Source organism: Euwallacea similis, chromosome 15 (genome assembly GCF_039881205.1).
Source record: "Euwallacea similis isolate ESF13 chromosome 15, ESF131.1, whole genome shotgun sequence".
Lineage (NCBI taxonomy): Eukaryota > Metazoa > Arthropoda > Insecta > Coleoptera > Curculionidae > Euwallacea > Euwallacea similis.
The window spans coordinates 1,805,078-1,820,526 of record NC_089623.1 but is presented as its reverse complement, the minus strand read 5'-3'; the positions used below and the strand labels follow the sequence as shown (position 1 = coordinate 1,820,526).

The window sequence follows — 15,449 nt, the reverse complement described above, 5'->3', positions numbered from 1 at the left end:
ACTTTATAAAGTAAAAAAGGATAGAACAAGATATAACTAACCATCTCACTTTCTTTTCAAAGTCAGCTGTTTCACAGTGAGGGAATTTTGTTTTTGTTTAAAATTTTATTAAATATTCATTTCACAAAATTGTCGTTCCCTATTTAGTCCCCTGAAAAACCTCTTTTAAAATGTTGAAAATTACTCATATTTTGCGTAAAGTCGCCCCCAAGCGTCATTTATTTCGCCCCATTGTATGCAAGACCACATTCAAACATTTTGTTGCAGAAAAAAATTCTTTACGTAATCTCATTTATCCAGAACTGTCTAAATATAACAAGTACTTCAGTTTTAAATCACATTCTTTCTTATCACGTCCCATACTGTTTGCCGTAAGTATCCTCACTTGGCTTGGATTCGATCAAGATGAGGAAGAGAAGGAATCAGAACTTATTATGACCTTAAAAAGGGCTGTTTTGTGTACTCAAAGGGAAGAATATGAAAAGGCGGAGCAAATGTTACATCTGGCTTTAAGGTAAGATTTATCTGAAATCATTAATACTTTTGCTGGGCACAAAAGTACAACATCCTAACATGTTTGCAAAACTGCTATTTTTAAGCTCAATCTACATTCAATGCACAAGCATTCAATCCTCAAGTGGTGGCAGCTATTATGGACATACATGTCTGCAACAAAATGTTATTTATCTGTATTAAGTTAAGCCAGAACAGATTCATATTATGTAAAGTTACCATAACAAAAAAGTTAAAACAGTTCAACTATGCTGGTAGATAATGCAAATAAATGCCAACAGAAGAAATCTGAAATTAAGGCTTATTGTGTCTTTATGTCTCATTTCAGCTTTGAGTGGTTATAACAGGCTTAAATATTTTCAAATACCAAAGGGTGGTATATATATTATTTGCCTACTGTCTTTGAGAAAGGTGCACAGCATGCAACATCTTATATTAACTTTATGTTTTCTTATGTAAATATATAAAAACTTTAATGAACATGGAAACAGCAATCTTATTTTCATCTTAAACAATTCAAAGCTCATAATTTTTTATTTCATCATATGCTTTCCAACCCACTACCTACTCTCAACTCATCTTGTACATCCATTAATAACATAATATGCATTAAATAATTTTTAATGATTAGGATAGCCCAACAGCAACAAAATCAACAGGGTATTTTATATTGCTATGATTTAATGGCAAATTTGGCTTTCAATACATACAACTTGGATAAAGCAGAAAAGCTATTTGTCACTGTTCTGCAACTTTTACTGGGAGGTGGAATACCTGAAGATGACATTAAAGTGAGTCTCTTTCTTCAGAACGAAATAAGTATAAATAAGTAATTTATTTCCTCTAAAAGATTGTGTACTTAGTGACTCTAAACATTTCTGTAAAAATTACTACATCTCCAGATAAAATCCTATAGGTATAAAGGTTTACCTGCTTCAGGCATTTATAGGTGATTCATATAAGCTTAAAATTAGCCAGAATTTGCCAGCTGAAAGCAAATATAGAACGCGCTGATATTGGTTACAAATGGTGTCTAGAACAAATAGAACACCATGATAAAGATAATGAAGATGCAAAGCTTCTTTATGGTGTGATAAATGACTGGTATGCCCAATATTTATTGGACATTGGCAATTCTGCACAAGCCCTTATGCATTTGAATGAAGCTTATAAAGTTTGCAATGAAATTGAAGGCACGTATTGCTGTCATTTTAAATCGTGTTTCAATTACAATTTTTTTATAGGGATAAACAGTGAAAAAAGCATGCTTCTTCTAAATGATTTAGGAATAACAAGCTTTCGAGCTGAAGATTATAATAGAGCAGAAAAATTCCTACAAGAAGCTATAAATGTAGGGAACAAGTTAGAAGATAAATCTCATTTGGGTGTCATTCATGCAAACTTGGGATTAATATTATTGCAAAAAGGGATTTATAAGGAAGCTGAAAAGTCCTGCAATGAAGGAAAAAAACTAGGTAATCTAACTATATAGTTTTACATAATCGTTTTATAACTTAGAAGTTTTTAGGCAAATTATATGAACATACTGAATCAATTGAGCAGTCAAATTACTGCTTAGATCAATTGAAAATGAACATGGGATCTTAGCTCTTATATGAGTAGATTTAGATTTAATCCATATTATATGATCCACAGTTATAAATAAAATCTTCAATGTTACATGTTTTTAATAAATAAAATAATAATATTTATAATAAAAAAATTTATTTCATGAATCCTTATGTTCACTACTAAAACAAAATTATTTTACACTTCAGTCTTGTTTTTTGCTTTCTGAAACCTCTGCAGGAACACCATCAATAGTTTTTGCAGCACTACATGCTACACACCAGAAACACAGCCAATTGGGAACAAAAATTGAAGTAACAACTGTGTACAACCAATTCCCATAAATCATTGAATCTACTATACTATAAATTACTGCTTGATGGGTGGCGTATAGCGCTCTTAGTAACAATTCTTTAATGGGTTCTTGATTAAATATTAAGACAGTATTAACTAAGACTATGATAAATAACACTGAGGCAGGGTGGACTATGAGCCAAAAAATTTTTTGAACAATTTTCACATGCTCATTTAAGTTGGTGTCAATGATAAGAGCCACAGGTACACTTATAGTGCTACAAATAATACCTAAAGAAATATTGTTCATAGAGATGCAAATTAGGGCTGTTCCAAGCTCCAACAAGGCAAAAATGCATAATAAATCACAACTTCTCTGACATTTTCTTATACTATTTGTTAAATATGGAATCAATAAAGCCAAACTTAAAATTGTGACTAAACCCCAGGAAACTAAAGTGCCTACTTCAGTATTAAAATGGAAGTAGCTGAGTGATTTACATAATCCAGGAAACGCAGTTACAAACACACCAATACCATGTAAAACAAAAAATAGCAAAACTACTTTCACATAACTAATTTCGTGACCAACTTTGACAGTCTTAGAATCATCTTGCAGTTGACACCATTTTGCACAGGCTTTTATAATCAATGTCGCTGCTATCATGCATAAAGCGGGCATATATAAGCCAATAGAAATGTAACGGTCATAAGAAGGTAAGATGTAGAAAAAAAAACTTTGATGGAACCTCTCTAACAAGTTATTCATACTTCTAAAGATGCCTTCAATAACTCTTCCAATACTTAAAAACCCAATTTTTGAGATTACTTTATATTTGCCTTGCTCAAAACCCTCCAAAGTGAGCGCTTGAATTCCAAAGCGAAGAAATAGACCGTGATTTCCTGTAGGTATCCCTGTTGCTTGAGAACTGACCATTTTCATCATGTTTTTAAAATTATATTGCCACCCTTTGTAAAGAGATTTGGAATATTGTGGGATTTTTCCTTTAAAAGTGTGTAATACCCCTTCTTTGATGCAAATTTTTCCTGCCAAATTAAAGAGATCCAAATTTGGCAGCTGTCCATTGAGGCCTTCAATTTTCAAGTCAATTTGTTCAATTTTAGCACTGTGCAGTTCAAGATTGATGGCAGCTTGAATAGCACCAGCACGACCCTTCAAAGTCCCATGCTTTAATGTGTCTGCATTTCCACATGTAACTCCATGGTATGCTTCCAGCCATGCTTGCATACCTAATTGCTCATGATCAGTGATAAGAAAAATTATGTCTTTTGCCCAATATTTCTCTTTAATAGCGTATTTAGCAAACGCTAATTGAATCGCAATAGAAGGAAGAGTGGTGGCATAAATGCTTGAAGGAGGCCGGTATGGCACACTTAAAACCAAAGATTCAGTGCTTGATGCTCTAGGAGCTCGTAGAATTCCATAGACGTTTTTCCCATAATAAGTTTCATTGGGGTTTAGTGGGGAATGTAATGTGAAATTGTGGGTATAAGAGTCTAGCCCAATTTGTTGAAATTTCGCCAGTAACCAAGGGTATGGTATGGAACTGTCATATTTCTGAGTCTCGTCTTGAAGCTCTTGTAGGTACTGCATAGCTGCTCTATCTTCCCAGAACATTGACTTCACCAGGCCTGGGAGTAAAGCGTTTTCGGAGAAATATGTGCTGGTGTTGAACATGGGCAATGCTAATGAGGAGAACCATATCACGCCCCCAATATACAGTAGAATGCATAGTTTTCCATAGTATTTAACTAAGATTTTGGCGATTTTTCCTTGGTCACTACTAGGGTCTGTTAGGAGCCCCATTTTATTAAAGAAACTGTCCTTTTTTGATAAAAACTTGGCAATTCCTTCACCATTAATGTAAACAAAAAAAGTAAGGTTATATGAATCAGGAGTTTTGACGTTTGTGAAACAGTTTCTGTCTCTTCCTGATTTGTATGCAACTAACGGAGAGAGAAATTTAATGTATTAAAATTAATTTATTTATAACAATAAAAAAATAAATAATATTTCTATGGAAAAGTAGTAAAAATTACTAGAATAATATGTTTAGTGAACAATGTTACACGTAAATTATGCCGTTAATTAGGGATTTATTTTGAAACAGTTTTTATATCATAAGCATAGCTGCAGTGTACACTGCCTTATGAATTTTATATGATTTTGTAAAGCTTTCTCTATGTCTACTCTAATTTCCCAAATTTATTTAAACAGCAAACTACAATTTAATAGAAAAGCATTTGAAATTGTCCAAATACTAAAGCTAAATTCATTTAAATGCCTCTACTTCCAGCCTCATTTCAGTAATTTCTATTCTACTTCTGTAGAATGCAAAGATGATTTAAAAATCAACAATATAGATTTAAAACAATACATATCCAAGCTTCAGTCTGAATACTTAGAATTAATTAACACTTCAAATCACATACAAAATCATCGCTACAATGAACTCCTGCCTGTGATCCATATACTTCAAAAGAGGGAGAATGTTGTTTCAAACATGTCCAGTTTGGTGGAACTTACATCTTCAGGGGACAAGGAATTAAGTCTTTTAGCTAAAGCTGAAGAAGCAGAAATGACAGTCAAGTTGAAAGGATTGGATGACGAGCTAGTTGAAGCCCTTTTACCCTCTACTAAGGATGATTCATTTGATTCCATTATTTTGGAAGTACAAGCAGGGGTGGGTGGACAAGAAGCCATGTTATTCACCAAAGAAATGTTTGATATGTATTGCAGTTTTATTGCTTATAAAGGTAGGAAGTTATTTATTGGTATGATTGAATATACAGGATATCCCTTTATAAACAATCAACCATTTACTTTCTCTTCTATATTTGTCCTTAATAAATTTCTATTTATTTAAGGATGGGAATATGAAATTGCTGAATATGTACTAACTGATGCAGGAGGTCTGAGACATGGTTCACTCTCTGTGAATGGCCCTGAAGTTTACAAGTATTTCAAACATGAAGGAGGAGTCCACAGAGTGCAAAGAGTGCCAACGACTGAAAAAAGTGGTCGCATACATACAAGTACTGTGTCAGTGATTGCACTACCCCAACCTGCTGAAATTGACATCAAAATTGAAGCCAAAGACCTTAAAATCGAAACCAAAAGGTAAAGTGTCAGCTACTGACATTAGTCTCTAGTTCTAGTTTAAAAATTCTGTGCCCTCGGCTTTATAAGAATTTAATTATTTAATCGTTTCATGATGGTGTGTGTTTTATGGAATCGGGAGGCAGTTTTCAGCTGACGCTAATCGTCCTGAACTAAAATTAAATACCACATGTAGAAAACATAGAATACATATAAAAAATATCTTATTTGACGATATTAAATATCTAGATCCCACAGTGAAAGAGTTAAATAAATAATAAAAAATCTTTATTAAACAGCAAAAACTTATGTCCAAAACGTACGAAGTGCCTACTTAAAATGCTTTCCACCCACTAGGACAGGTAATTCCTATAGTCTTCTAAATGATGACTGAACTTTTTCGAAAACACCACGGCTGTTTAACACCTTTTATTTTAGAAATGAAGCGAGCTTGGATATATGTTTATGAACCTTTTTGAATTTTGACCCAAGGAATATCTCCTTGAACTTGCACTATATATTTATGAAACGTCCTGTATAATGTTGTCCTCCCCTATGAGTTTAATCCCGTCAGAATGCTTGAAATTAGAGTCGACCATATAAGGCCTTCCTTATAAGCTCGACTAACATATATATGCACGATAATACTAATATACTATTTCCTTGTAGGTCAACTGGCGCAGGTGGTCAACATGTGAACACAACCGATTCCGCAGTACGAATAATACATCTCCCCACTAACATAGCCGTTGAGTGCCAGGTGGATAGATCCCAAATTAAAAATCGTAAATTTGCAATGGCTAGATTAAGGGCTCTGCTTTACCAGAGGGAATTGGAAACACAAATTGCCCAGTCCGCCGCAAAAAGGAAAAGCCAAGTTCGCTCAAACAATCGAAATGAAAAAATCAGGACGTATAATTTTAATCAGGACCGAATAACTGATCATCGACTGCAAGGGGTGCATTTTCACAATTTAAAGGGTTTTATCAACAACGGGGAGGATTTGGACCGGCTGATTCAAAGCCTGGAAAAGCAGTTGAGAGTGAATAGGCTTTTAGAATTAGTTAAACAAGTTTGTACATAAAACATGTGTAGATTATTAAATGTTGGTAATGATTTTTTTTGTTTAATTGACCATAATGGTTTTTTGTGAACGTTTCGCTTTGCCCCTTTAGTTTTTTATAAGAATTCGCGCGGTTCTTGGTGTAGATTTGTGTTTGATCCTTACCTGCACTTCACCATCTCATTGAAAGCTGACAAACACATACGTCAAGCTTCAGCTGCTAGGCAACGTCAGGCATTCACCAATCAAAACAAAACGTATTCCGTTAAATGTCCGTTGTTGGAAGTTAAAAAATATCGAATTTCATTTACCAGTTATTAAAGAAATTCAAAGAAAACCGGGTTAGTTTAAACATTCAACGGCATATTCGGTTTCAAAAGTGTCCCGAACTCAAATACGTTGTATTTAACAGAAGTGGTGCGATATGGCAGAGGAAAATACCGCCTCAAACTCCATGGACTATTCTCTATCAGATGTGTAAGTTGTTTTTATATTATTAATATTATTGCAGTCGTTCGTCTGTTTAGTCCTTATAACTCTATAATTGTTTACAGAAAGTGAATAAGGATCTCTCGTTTAGTTCTGTTACAATTTCATAATTGGCCAAAATTTCATTAGTTTTCTGGAAAACAGACGTTTCTTAAAAAAAATCAAATCAAAACCCTTTATTTCATAAAAATTGCAAGACGAGTAAAAGTAAAAATAGGTATAATGCGAACTGGGTACTTAGTACAAATTTTCATAATATTCCCTAACATTATAGCACAATTTATATAAAAGCGCTTCAGATGTTTTCTAAATAGATTCATGGACTTAAGATTATGAAGTAATTTGTTATATACAGTGTAGTGACTTTAACTGCTACAAATTCGGTATATAGATGGGATTTAATTTTTCAAAATTGCTTAAACATGTCTTTTTTCCCAATATGCTTTTTGGTAGTGTTGTGATGCTACACATATTAACCCCTTAGATAAGGAAATAGTTATCCTTAAAGCTTTAAATAAAAAGGAGGGTTCAAGTGATACATCATTCAAGTGTTGACTGTTGATATATTGGCGTAGCCCTGAATGATGATAAAACTCATCCCTCACATTTTCTAAAATATTTTCCATGCTTTGCCCAATTTCTTTTTTATGAATTTTTTAAGTTAATCTGTATTATGTGGCTTCGTATTGTAATCCTCAGATTTCAGGAATCCCCATAAAAAGAAATTGAGAGCAGTAAGATTGAGAGAGATCTAGGTGGTTATCCCATTGAACATTTTCTTTTTATTCATTGATTTAAAAAGCTTTCATTTAAATATAAGTAAACATTTAATACAAAATCTGGTGGTGCTTCATCTTGTTATAACTAAACCGTTCTTTTGGCACGCTTGGATTTACTTCATTAGGGAACAAATTAGATAATATACATATATATTTTGGGGTAATATAGAACAGAAAAAAAGATGATAACGCAGGGTTTATAAATAGGGGAAGTACTGTGCACTTGATTATCCAAAATTACGTTTTTAGATAAATAGGTATTTAAGTATAAGTTGTCACTCGAGTGTTTGTTAAGACTACTAACAAAAAAAAAAGAATTTTTCAGTAAAATGTGGGATCTGAGATATAGCATTGGTTTTTATACACAGGGTGTTAAAAAATACTGCAAAATGTTTAAAGAGGTAATAGTATGAATCAAAATAAACAAAAAAGTCTTTGTAAACATAAGTCCGCAAAGTAACGGTTTCGGAGATATGGAAGGCTATTCTTCTTTTATTTTGGAAAAACTTACGTTTTCTCATCATAATATAAACATTAAGTATTTGTTGTCAACGCACAAGTTTTCGTTTGCTATGGCTGTTTACTCTATCGCCGAATTAGCTAACAGGCATGCCATGTATGGTCATGTTAAATGCATTGCTACCGAAGCGCGACGTCTTTATGCTGAAACTTACCTAAATCGTCAGATTCCTTCACATTGTATGCTTAGAAGAATTCATCAAAAATTGCGTAATACCCGTTCATTAAACAACCACTGTTATTTATCCGGAAAATCAAGGTTAGTATGTACTTCTAGAGCAGGAGAAGAAATTCTGGCACGAATAGAATATAATCCGGGGACAAATGTGCGGAGAATATCAGCTGTGGTAGGAATTAGCGCTCTTATTATTTGGTGAATCCTCCACGAGCAGCTACTTTATTCGTACCATGTACGAGCACAGGCTTTAAATCCACTTGAACATTAAGCACATTTGATTTTTTGCCGCTGATTTCTACGAAATGATTCTGAAGACCCTCGTTTTTTGCCAACATTCTCTTACTGATGAGGCCGTGTTCACACGAAATGGAATTGTTAGTTTTCGTAATATGCATGTTCGGGCCGACGAAAATCCTCGTAATTTAATGGAATCTGGACATCAGACACGTTTTTTATTAAATGTTTTATTGGATGTTGCAGGCGACAGGTTTCTAGGTCCAGTTGTTTTATCAAAGCGATTAACAGGCGCTGCTTACCAAAACCTTCTGCAGAACAAAACGGGTGATCTTCTGGACTACATTCCTTAAACAAAGATGTCATGCCTGCTTGAAAGTGGAAGGACACTTTCAACATCTTACATAACTTTATTATTCCTTTTTGCTAGAAGCTTTTTTCGTTTGTGTAGCATCTAACGCTATTTAACACTTTACTTCGATGTATTCAGGTAATTGAGGATTTTAAATAATATGCACACTCCTCGATAGTCTCTTACACACTGTCTGGAACCGTGGAATCCTTTTCTCGCACTTCTGAATCATGCATTCCACGGCGCATAGCAAGCGAAACTGTTTATTCGTACTTTTTAGGCGCGTACACTACAGTTTGTTTGTACATAATATGTAAATAAGTAATAAATAATTGCAAATAAATGGTTTAAAAAAGAATAATCTTTCATATCTCTGAAGCCGTTACTTAGCGGACTAATATTTATAAACAATAAGACTTGTTTATTTTGGTCCATACCATTACCTCTTTAAATATTGTACACTCTTTTTTTAACACCCTGTATGTTAAAGAGCATTGAGGACTTTACTATTTTACTACTAGCGGTGTTCGCTATTTGCCATATGAATTTAGGGCTAAATGAAGAAGTTATAAGTTTAGGCGTACAAAAATTATTTTTGCCTAACAGCAGTCTGTCTTTAAATAACGCTTTGGTATCACAATAGGTTTCATGAAATTTTTATATTCTGAAGGATTTGAAGATCTAGTAGATATCTTTAACATGTTCACTTTCGTTAATTGTCGCTTTCCTTATTCAGGATTTGCTCATGTGGGATGATTTAGGTGTCCTTAATGCTAAACTGCTTAATGGGTCTGGCGGTATTAAGGCAGTAGTAGAGATTTTCATTGAAAAATGAGTAGACTGTTTACATCCTTTAGCAAAAATATACGGGGTGGGTCAAAAAGATTAGTCTAACACTAAACTGGATATACTAGATACCAAAATATTGTGATCGAGCTTAATACGGCTTATACCAATATAGCTGGTTTCAGAGATACACCGTGTTTAAAATTGAAATTTTATTCTGATATTTGTCAATAATTAACAAAATTTTGATACTATAAATCTAAAAATTGCTAGATTTATGTTTTTTGGCGTGAAAATTACGAATTTTAAGCTTATTTTGACGTTGCACTTAGAGGGTGCTAGTTTCACCGTATTATTTTTTTAATCTGTTGAGTTATACTTAAAACAAGTCGAACATTAACAAAAACATACATAATTCTGCAGAGAAAATGTATTCTTCTTTAGGTTGTCTAAATCTATCGGTTTTTAAGTTATTAAAAGCATTTAAAAGGTTCAATGTGTTTTGCTATGATTTTTTTATTCTTAAAAGATGAAAAGACACGGAGAAGTAATCAAAGCAACAATAAATAACAATAACAATTATTGGTAACAGTGATAATGACAAACTTTAAATCAAACGTTGGAAGTGTGCACTGCCTAGCTCAATATATTTTAAAACACACTTTCTTAAATGTTTCTAAATGTAAAAACTTCACTATTATTTTTGAATATATTCGTGGCTTCTTGTAGTCTCTGTCACAACTCCTGAAGATAATGAAAATGAAAAGTAAAAAGGAAAAGTCGTAGCAAAATGCACTGAACCTTTTAAATGCAAATCATTTAAAAACCGGTAGATTTAGACGACCTAAACAAGATTACAACTGAGCGTTCTTTTAAATTTTCGACTTGTTTTAAGCATGGTTTGTCAAATAAAAAAAATACCATTTAAATTACTTAAATAATACAGCGAAACTAGCGCCCTCGAGGAGCAACGTTAAAATAAGCTGAAAATTCGTAATTCTCGTTCCAAAAAGCATGAAATTACCAGTTTCAGATTGATACTATCAAAACTTTTTTAATTGTTGAGAAAATTCAGAATAAAATTTAAACTTTGAATACGCTGAATCTCTTAAAACCTGCGACATTAGAATAAGCGATGTTAAGCTCGATCGCAATGTTTTGGTGTCTAACATCTCCAGTTTAGTGTAGGCCCATTCTTTCCGACTCACCTTGTATATGTAATCGAAATCAACAGGCGTCCTGCAGTACTTATCCATTTAACCTCGTTCCAAAGATATTTTAATGAATTTCTTCAAAGAATCTATTTCTTGTTTATCTTTTCTTTTTCCACCTACGTGCACTCTTTTGTCAAGACTAAATCCCTTCCATGCGCGATCGATAAGAGAGCCACAAACAAGAGCCCGCCTCTACGCTCCTAAAGGAGAATTAGAAGGGCTTTTCCCGACCTTCTTCAATATGTGCATCTCGTGTTGCTCCCAAGCGATCAGAGAGAGACAGCCCCATTGGTCGTGTCGCATACACGTGGTCCAGAAGCTGATTGTTTTGCTTCGCAACGCAACGATAAAATCTCCGTGTTCAGTTCGTTTTTCCAAAGCGTGCTAAGCTAACGTTCGTTTGTTTCGCTGATCACCGGAAAATTGTTTGCTTATTCGCCACTTAGCAAACAATGTGTTAATAACAATTTAATTGCACAGTGCTGTGTGTAAGTTTCAGCTAGATACATTAATTCTTATCTGTGGGCGGTATCGGATCAGCGTGGTTTGCCCCTGATATTGGCAAACATCGTTCCGACTACAATTGTGTCCAAGAACTATTAAAATTTGGCGAACAATATTAATTTAAAAGAGCAATGGACAATTGCCATGAATCATGTCTGGCGAAGGGTGACAGTGTTTTATGTTTGTTCTTCGATAAAGGCCGATAATACAACACATGAAACGGAAAAAATAGGACACTGAAAGAGTGCGTTGTATAGTTTTTAAGGGTGTTTTTCGATTTTTTGGAGTTTGTTAGACATGTCGCGGTTTAATTTTTCTGATAGGTTCGGATCACCTACAAGTGAGAAATTCCCCATGAATAGCCTTGCTAAAAGTCCGTCTAGTCCATTTTGGTAAGGAAAAACTAACATTTAGAATAAAATAATGTTTTGCAGTAAAAATGTATCCTGCATTTTTTCTAGAGCATTGGATTTTAAATTGTTAGACAAATTCAAGTCATTTCACCCTCTACCTGATAATTTTAAGATCGCCCCAAGAGTCATTCCTATGTAAATTACATACCTCTGTAACATTTGGGATCAAATTGTTAATATGCCATCAATTTCAATTACAGGCTATAGAAATGCTGAAATAGAGCCTGGGTCCTGTATACGTTCAGGCCGGCATGGGTATTGGTTAGATTCTTGGTTTCTATGGAAACCAGCTTTTAGTTAATGTTAACAGCACGTTAGTAATTTGATCATTAAGAAGTTAAATTCGAGGGTAAATTTTCTATAGAAGTAAATAATGGGTGACCATTTCAAAAGTACACGGTAGGTGATGAACCGTAAACGTAGGAGTTGATTAAGCTATTTACTATTTGCTATATTATTTGTCATGCTGTGACAATTTATTAACGGATTTATTTGTCCAAGATATGCCTCTATTATTTTACCGCCTATTTGAGGTTTTTTTCCAATGACCCTTTACAATATTTACACTTATTATCAACGACGCAATTTTCATCTCTTACCATAACTGAGAAATAAAATATAAAAAAAATTCGTAAATTTCGTTTTTTTTTACTCTGGAAATAGCTCAAAAATAAAAAAAAAGTATCTATTTTCGACATTTGCGTATTGGCCCTCCTTATAACGGGCGATTATTTAAAAAAATTTCGCTCAAGGCGTTAAACCGTAATCGTAGGACGTTAATTAAGTAATTTGCTACTTACCATGAACATTCGACTGATAACATATTAACACATGAACTTGTTTAAGTCATGCTTCCGATATTTTAACGCACTTAAGGCTTTTTTTATTGCTAGACCTTTGTAAGAGGAAAACCTTTGGATCTGAGGACGATTTTCAGTAGGTACTCTGCTGTTTCTTAACAAATCAGATTAATAATGTTTTTTCGCATAAAAAAGTGATAAAAACTAATATAATATTAAAGGTCACAATGGCATAGAATATTGTCCAAAATATCTAATTATGTTGGATCAAGTTCATACTTTTCTTACCACGCAAAGATAGAATATTACCAATACAATAAAATTACAGCGGTGTAGAATATTTCTTTCTCAAATAAGAAATTTTAAGTATTTTGTTTCATAACATCTGTTTTATAGTGTAGTTGTGTTGAGTGTCGGTCTAGTACGTCAGTGTTTTTGATCAAGTCAAATTGATATTTTATAAAATGGCAGTGGCGTAGAACATTTTTCTCTTGTATTAGAATGTTTTGAAAACATCTTTCTTGACATTTGTCTGATTCATGTAGTTGCTTTGAGTCACAGCGTCGTACGCCATTATTTCTTATCAAATCGAGTTGATATCTTTTTCCCACATAAAGTAGCAACATGACTAGTTTAGAACAAAGACACCGTGGTGTAGAATATTTCTTTCTAATGTTAGAAATTTTTGAAATTAGAAAGTTCTAGGGATATAAGTTACTTATTGCTTGATAAAGGCTTGGTGTTATAAAGTGGCCCACCCTGCATTAAGATCAGTTATAAAGAATGAAAATTTGGTCAAAAAGGCTTGTTGACAAAATTCAATGTGTCTTCTATCTGTTTATAACTTATCATTGAACATCTGGATAATAATATCGGTTCCATGACCTATTTCTATTTCCAGATTCTCCTTCCCTTGTCATGCCAACTCAACACTTTTTTAATGCACACACATAGAAGACTTTATTAAATTTGATAGAAATTACGACAAATCTGAAATGATATTATTGGAATTCCTAGATTCAATTTTTCTAAGCAGTTACGAGGACTCTCTTATCACTCAATATTTGATAATTTGATTGTGACTTCCGTTTTATTTACAAGTCAATGCAATGCTTTAGAGCCAACACTTGGCATTTAAAACCGCTCTCGATGGCCTTTTAGAACTATTTTTATAGTCGACAGGTTGTACCCATACGCAGGAGTGTTTAGACGATTTAACAATTTTGTTTATCCCCGAGAAGGAGTGAGGAAAGAATACCTCTTCGTTAAGTTAAGTAGAACCTTTTTTATCCAAGTTTATATTGTTGCTTATAGGTATATACTCATAAACAATCGAGTATTTGACAGACATAGCAGCTAATTCTAAAGAGACCTGGAAAACGTGATCAAGAAGACTACACGGAAATGCAGGAAGGCGGCAATCCAAAATTAACCTGTGGGCAAGGGTCCCAATATAATTTCTTTTGCTCTCGTTTCACTTTCTGTTTTCACTCTCCAAGTTGACACTTTTACGTTATAATTGAAAAGGATGAGGCCGTTTGGTCGTAATAGAAGTGGGAAGTTTATTTTGGACTTGGCGGAGTTGTTGGTGCAATTCAAATTTTTGTTCTCTATTAGAAAGTTTCCTATTACTGAAGGTTTGGTCGATAGACCCCATGCAAACAAACACAGATATCGTAGGGTTAATGTCCTCGTTATATGGAACAATTTTCCTCTTATCTGCATTCTGTCTGCGGGATTGTTTCAGCCAGATAGTGGTAAACATGCCATTTAAACAGTCATTTAATATTCGTTATTGTGTTTAGTAGTTTTACCCCGGCTTAAAAAGTGTCTCTATCAGAGGTTCATAGCAGAAAACCCTATCTTTATTAATTTTCCTGCATTTATAAACAATATGGTACCAGCATAGAACTAAAAATAGTTTCATCAAAACTGCAATCTGTCCTTGTCCGTGTATTGTATATCTTCACTTCCCGGCGTTAACAAAAGAAATGTTCTTAATTTAAGTCTTTCCACTAGGAGTTCACCATAAGTTTATGTTATTCTCAGCCTTCTAAATGCGTAAAGGACCTGTATAGAGCATCCTACGTATCTTGGTGTTAAAAAATATCCAGAGGTTAACTAAAGATCACAGTAAAGCTACTTAAAATATGCCTACGCGATAATTATTTCAAAGTATAATTATTGTCGTATTATAAATTGGTAATGAGTTCGAGCTTATTTTTCATCGTTGCATAAGTTTGTTTTTTGCGTTCATGCTTATTCTGGAAGAAACAAAGGCAGCATTAAAATAAATTGATACAACGTTAAGGTGTTAAGAATTAATGTGTGGGAGAGTCGCTTTGAAAAATTGTTTTACTTAAATGTTGTTAAATGTCATCTTTTACATGAACATTTTTTGGTCATGTTGAGTCCACTTTTTAAATATCAAAAGGCAGGAAATGAGAAAAAATGACTAAAGATCTTTAATAAGCGAGCAACGATATAGCCACTTTCATTAAATTAGGGGAAAATGCTTTATATAATACGAAAATAACTTCGTCACAATGATCCAACTTCCTCTTTCAATGTAGAATTCTTGAGCATATTTTCATATAAACTATTTTTACATTTTTTCAGTT

General features: G+C 33.6%; 4 protein-coding genes across 9 annotated transcripts in view; 3 read left to right on the top strand and 1 right to left on the bottom strand.

Moving 5' to 3' along the window:
- Positions 1–97: 97 nt before the first annotated feature.
- On the top strand, positions 98–2,219 carry Ttc19 (tetratricopeptide repeat domain 19). 4 transcript variants are annotated; one of them, XM_066397596.1, is made up of 5 exons: positions 100–514; positions 1,145–1,304; positions 1,463–1,706; positions 1,800–1,988; positions 2,042–2,219. In XM_066397596.1, exons 1-5 carry the CDS (start codon positions 171–173, stop codon positions 2,119–2,121), a joined length of 1,017 nt encoding a protein of 338 aa, XP_066253693.1. In that variant the 5' UTR covers positions 100–170; the 3' UTR covers positions 2,122–2,219. The 4 variants fall into 4 exon arrangements, with proteins under 4 accessions (XP_066253691.1, XP_066253693.1, XP_066253690.1 ...); XM_066397593.1 differs by having other exon boundaries at positions 101–514; positions 1,758–1,988; positions 2,042–2,218; XM_066397594.1 differs by having other exon boundaries at positions 98–514; positions 1,463–1,988; positions 2,032–2,197.
- A 2-nt stretch (positions 2,220–2,221) lies between these two features.
- Positions 2,222–4,285, bottom strand: GAA1 (glycosylphosphatidylinositol anchor attachment 1). Its single transcript, XM_066397590.1, has one exon. The coding sequence runs from the start codon at positions 4,202–4,204 to the stop codon at positions 2,288–2,290; it is 1,917 nt and encodes a 638-aa protein (XP_066253687.1). The 5' UTR covers positions 4,205–4,285; the 3' UTR covers positions 2,222–2,287.
- Positions 4,286–4,541: 256 nt separating this feature from the next.
- On the top strand, positions 4,542–6,606 carry mRF1 (mitochondrial translation release factor 1). The gene is made up of 3 exons (XM_066397591.1): positions 4,542–5,154; positions 5,266–5,518; positions 6,167–6,606. Exons 1-3 carry the CDS (start codon positions 4,581–4,583, stop codon positions 6,579–6,581), a joined length of 1,242 nt encoding a protein of 413 aa, XP_066253688.1. The 5' UTR covers positions 4,542–4,580; the 3' UTR covers positions 6,582–6,606.
- Positions 6,607–6,829: 223 nt separating this feature from the next.
- The window catches only part of LOC136413850 (centrosomin-like), a 28,780-nt gene continuing 20,160 nt past the window's right edge, over positions 6,830–15,449 (top strand). The window contains exon 1 of one of the 3 annotated variants that reach the window (XM_066397588.1): positions 6,830–7,037. In XM_066397588.1, the coding sequence (XP_066253685.1) occupies positions 6,985–7,037 (53 nt within the window). In that variant the 5' untranslated portion in view covers positions 6,830–6,984. Of the gene's footprint in view, positions 7,038–11,440; positions 12,008–15,449 lie in introns of those variants that run through there. The other 2 variants (XM_066397589.1, XM_066397587.1) reach the window with 2 other exon arrangements.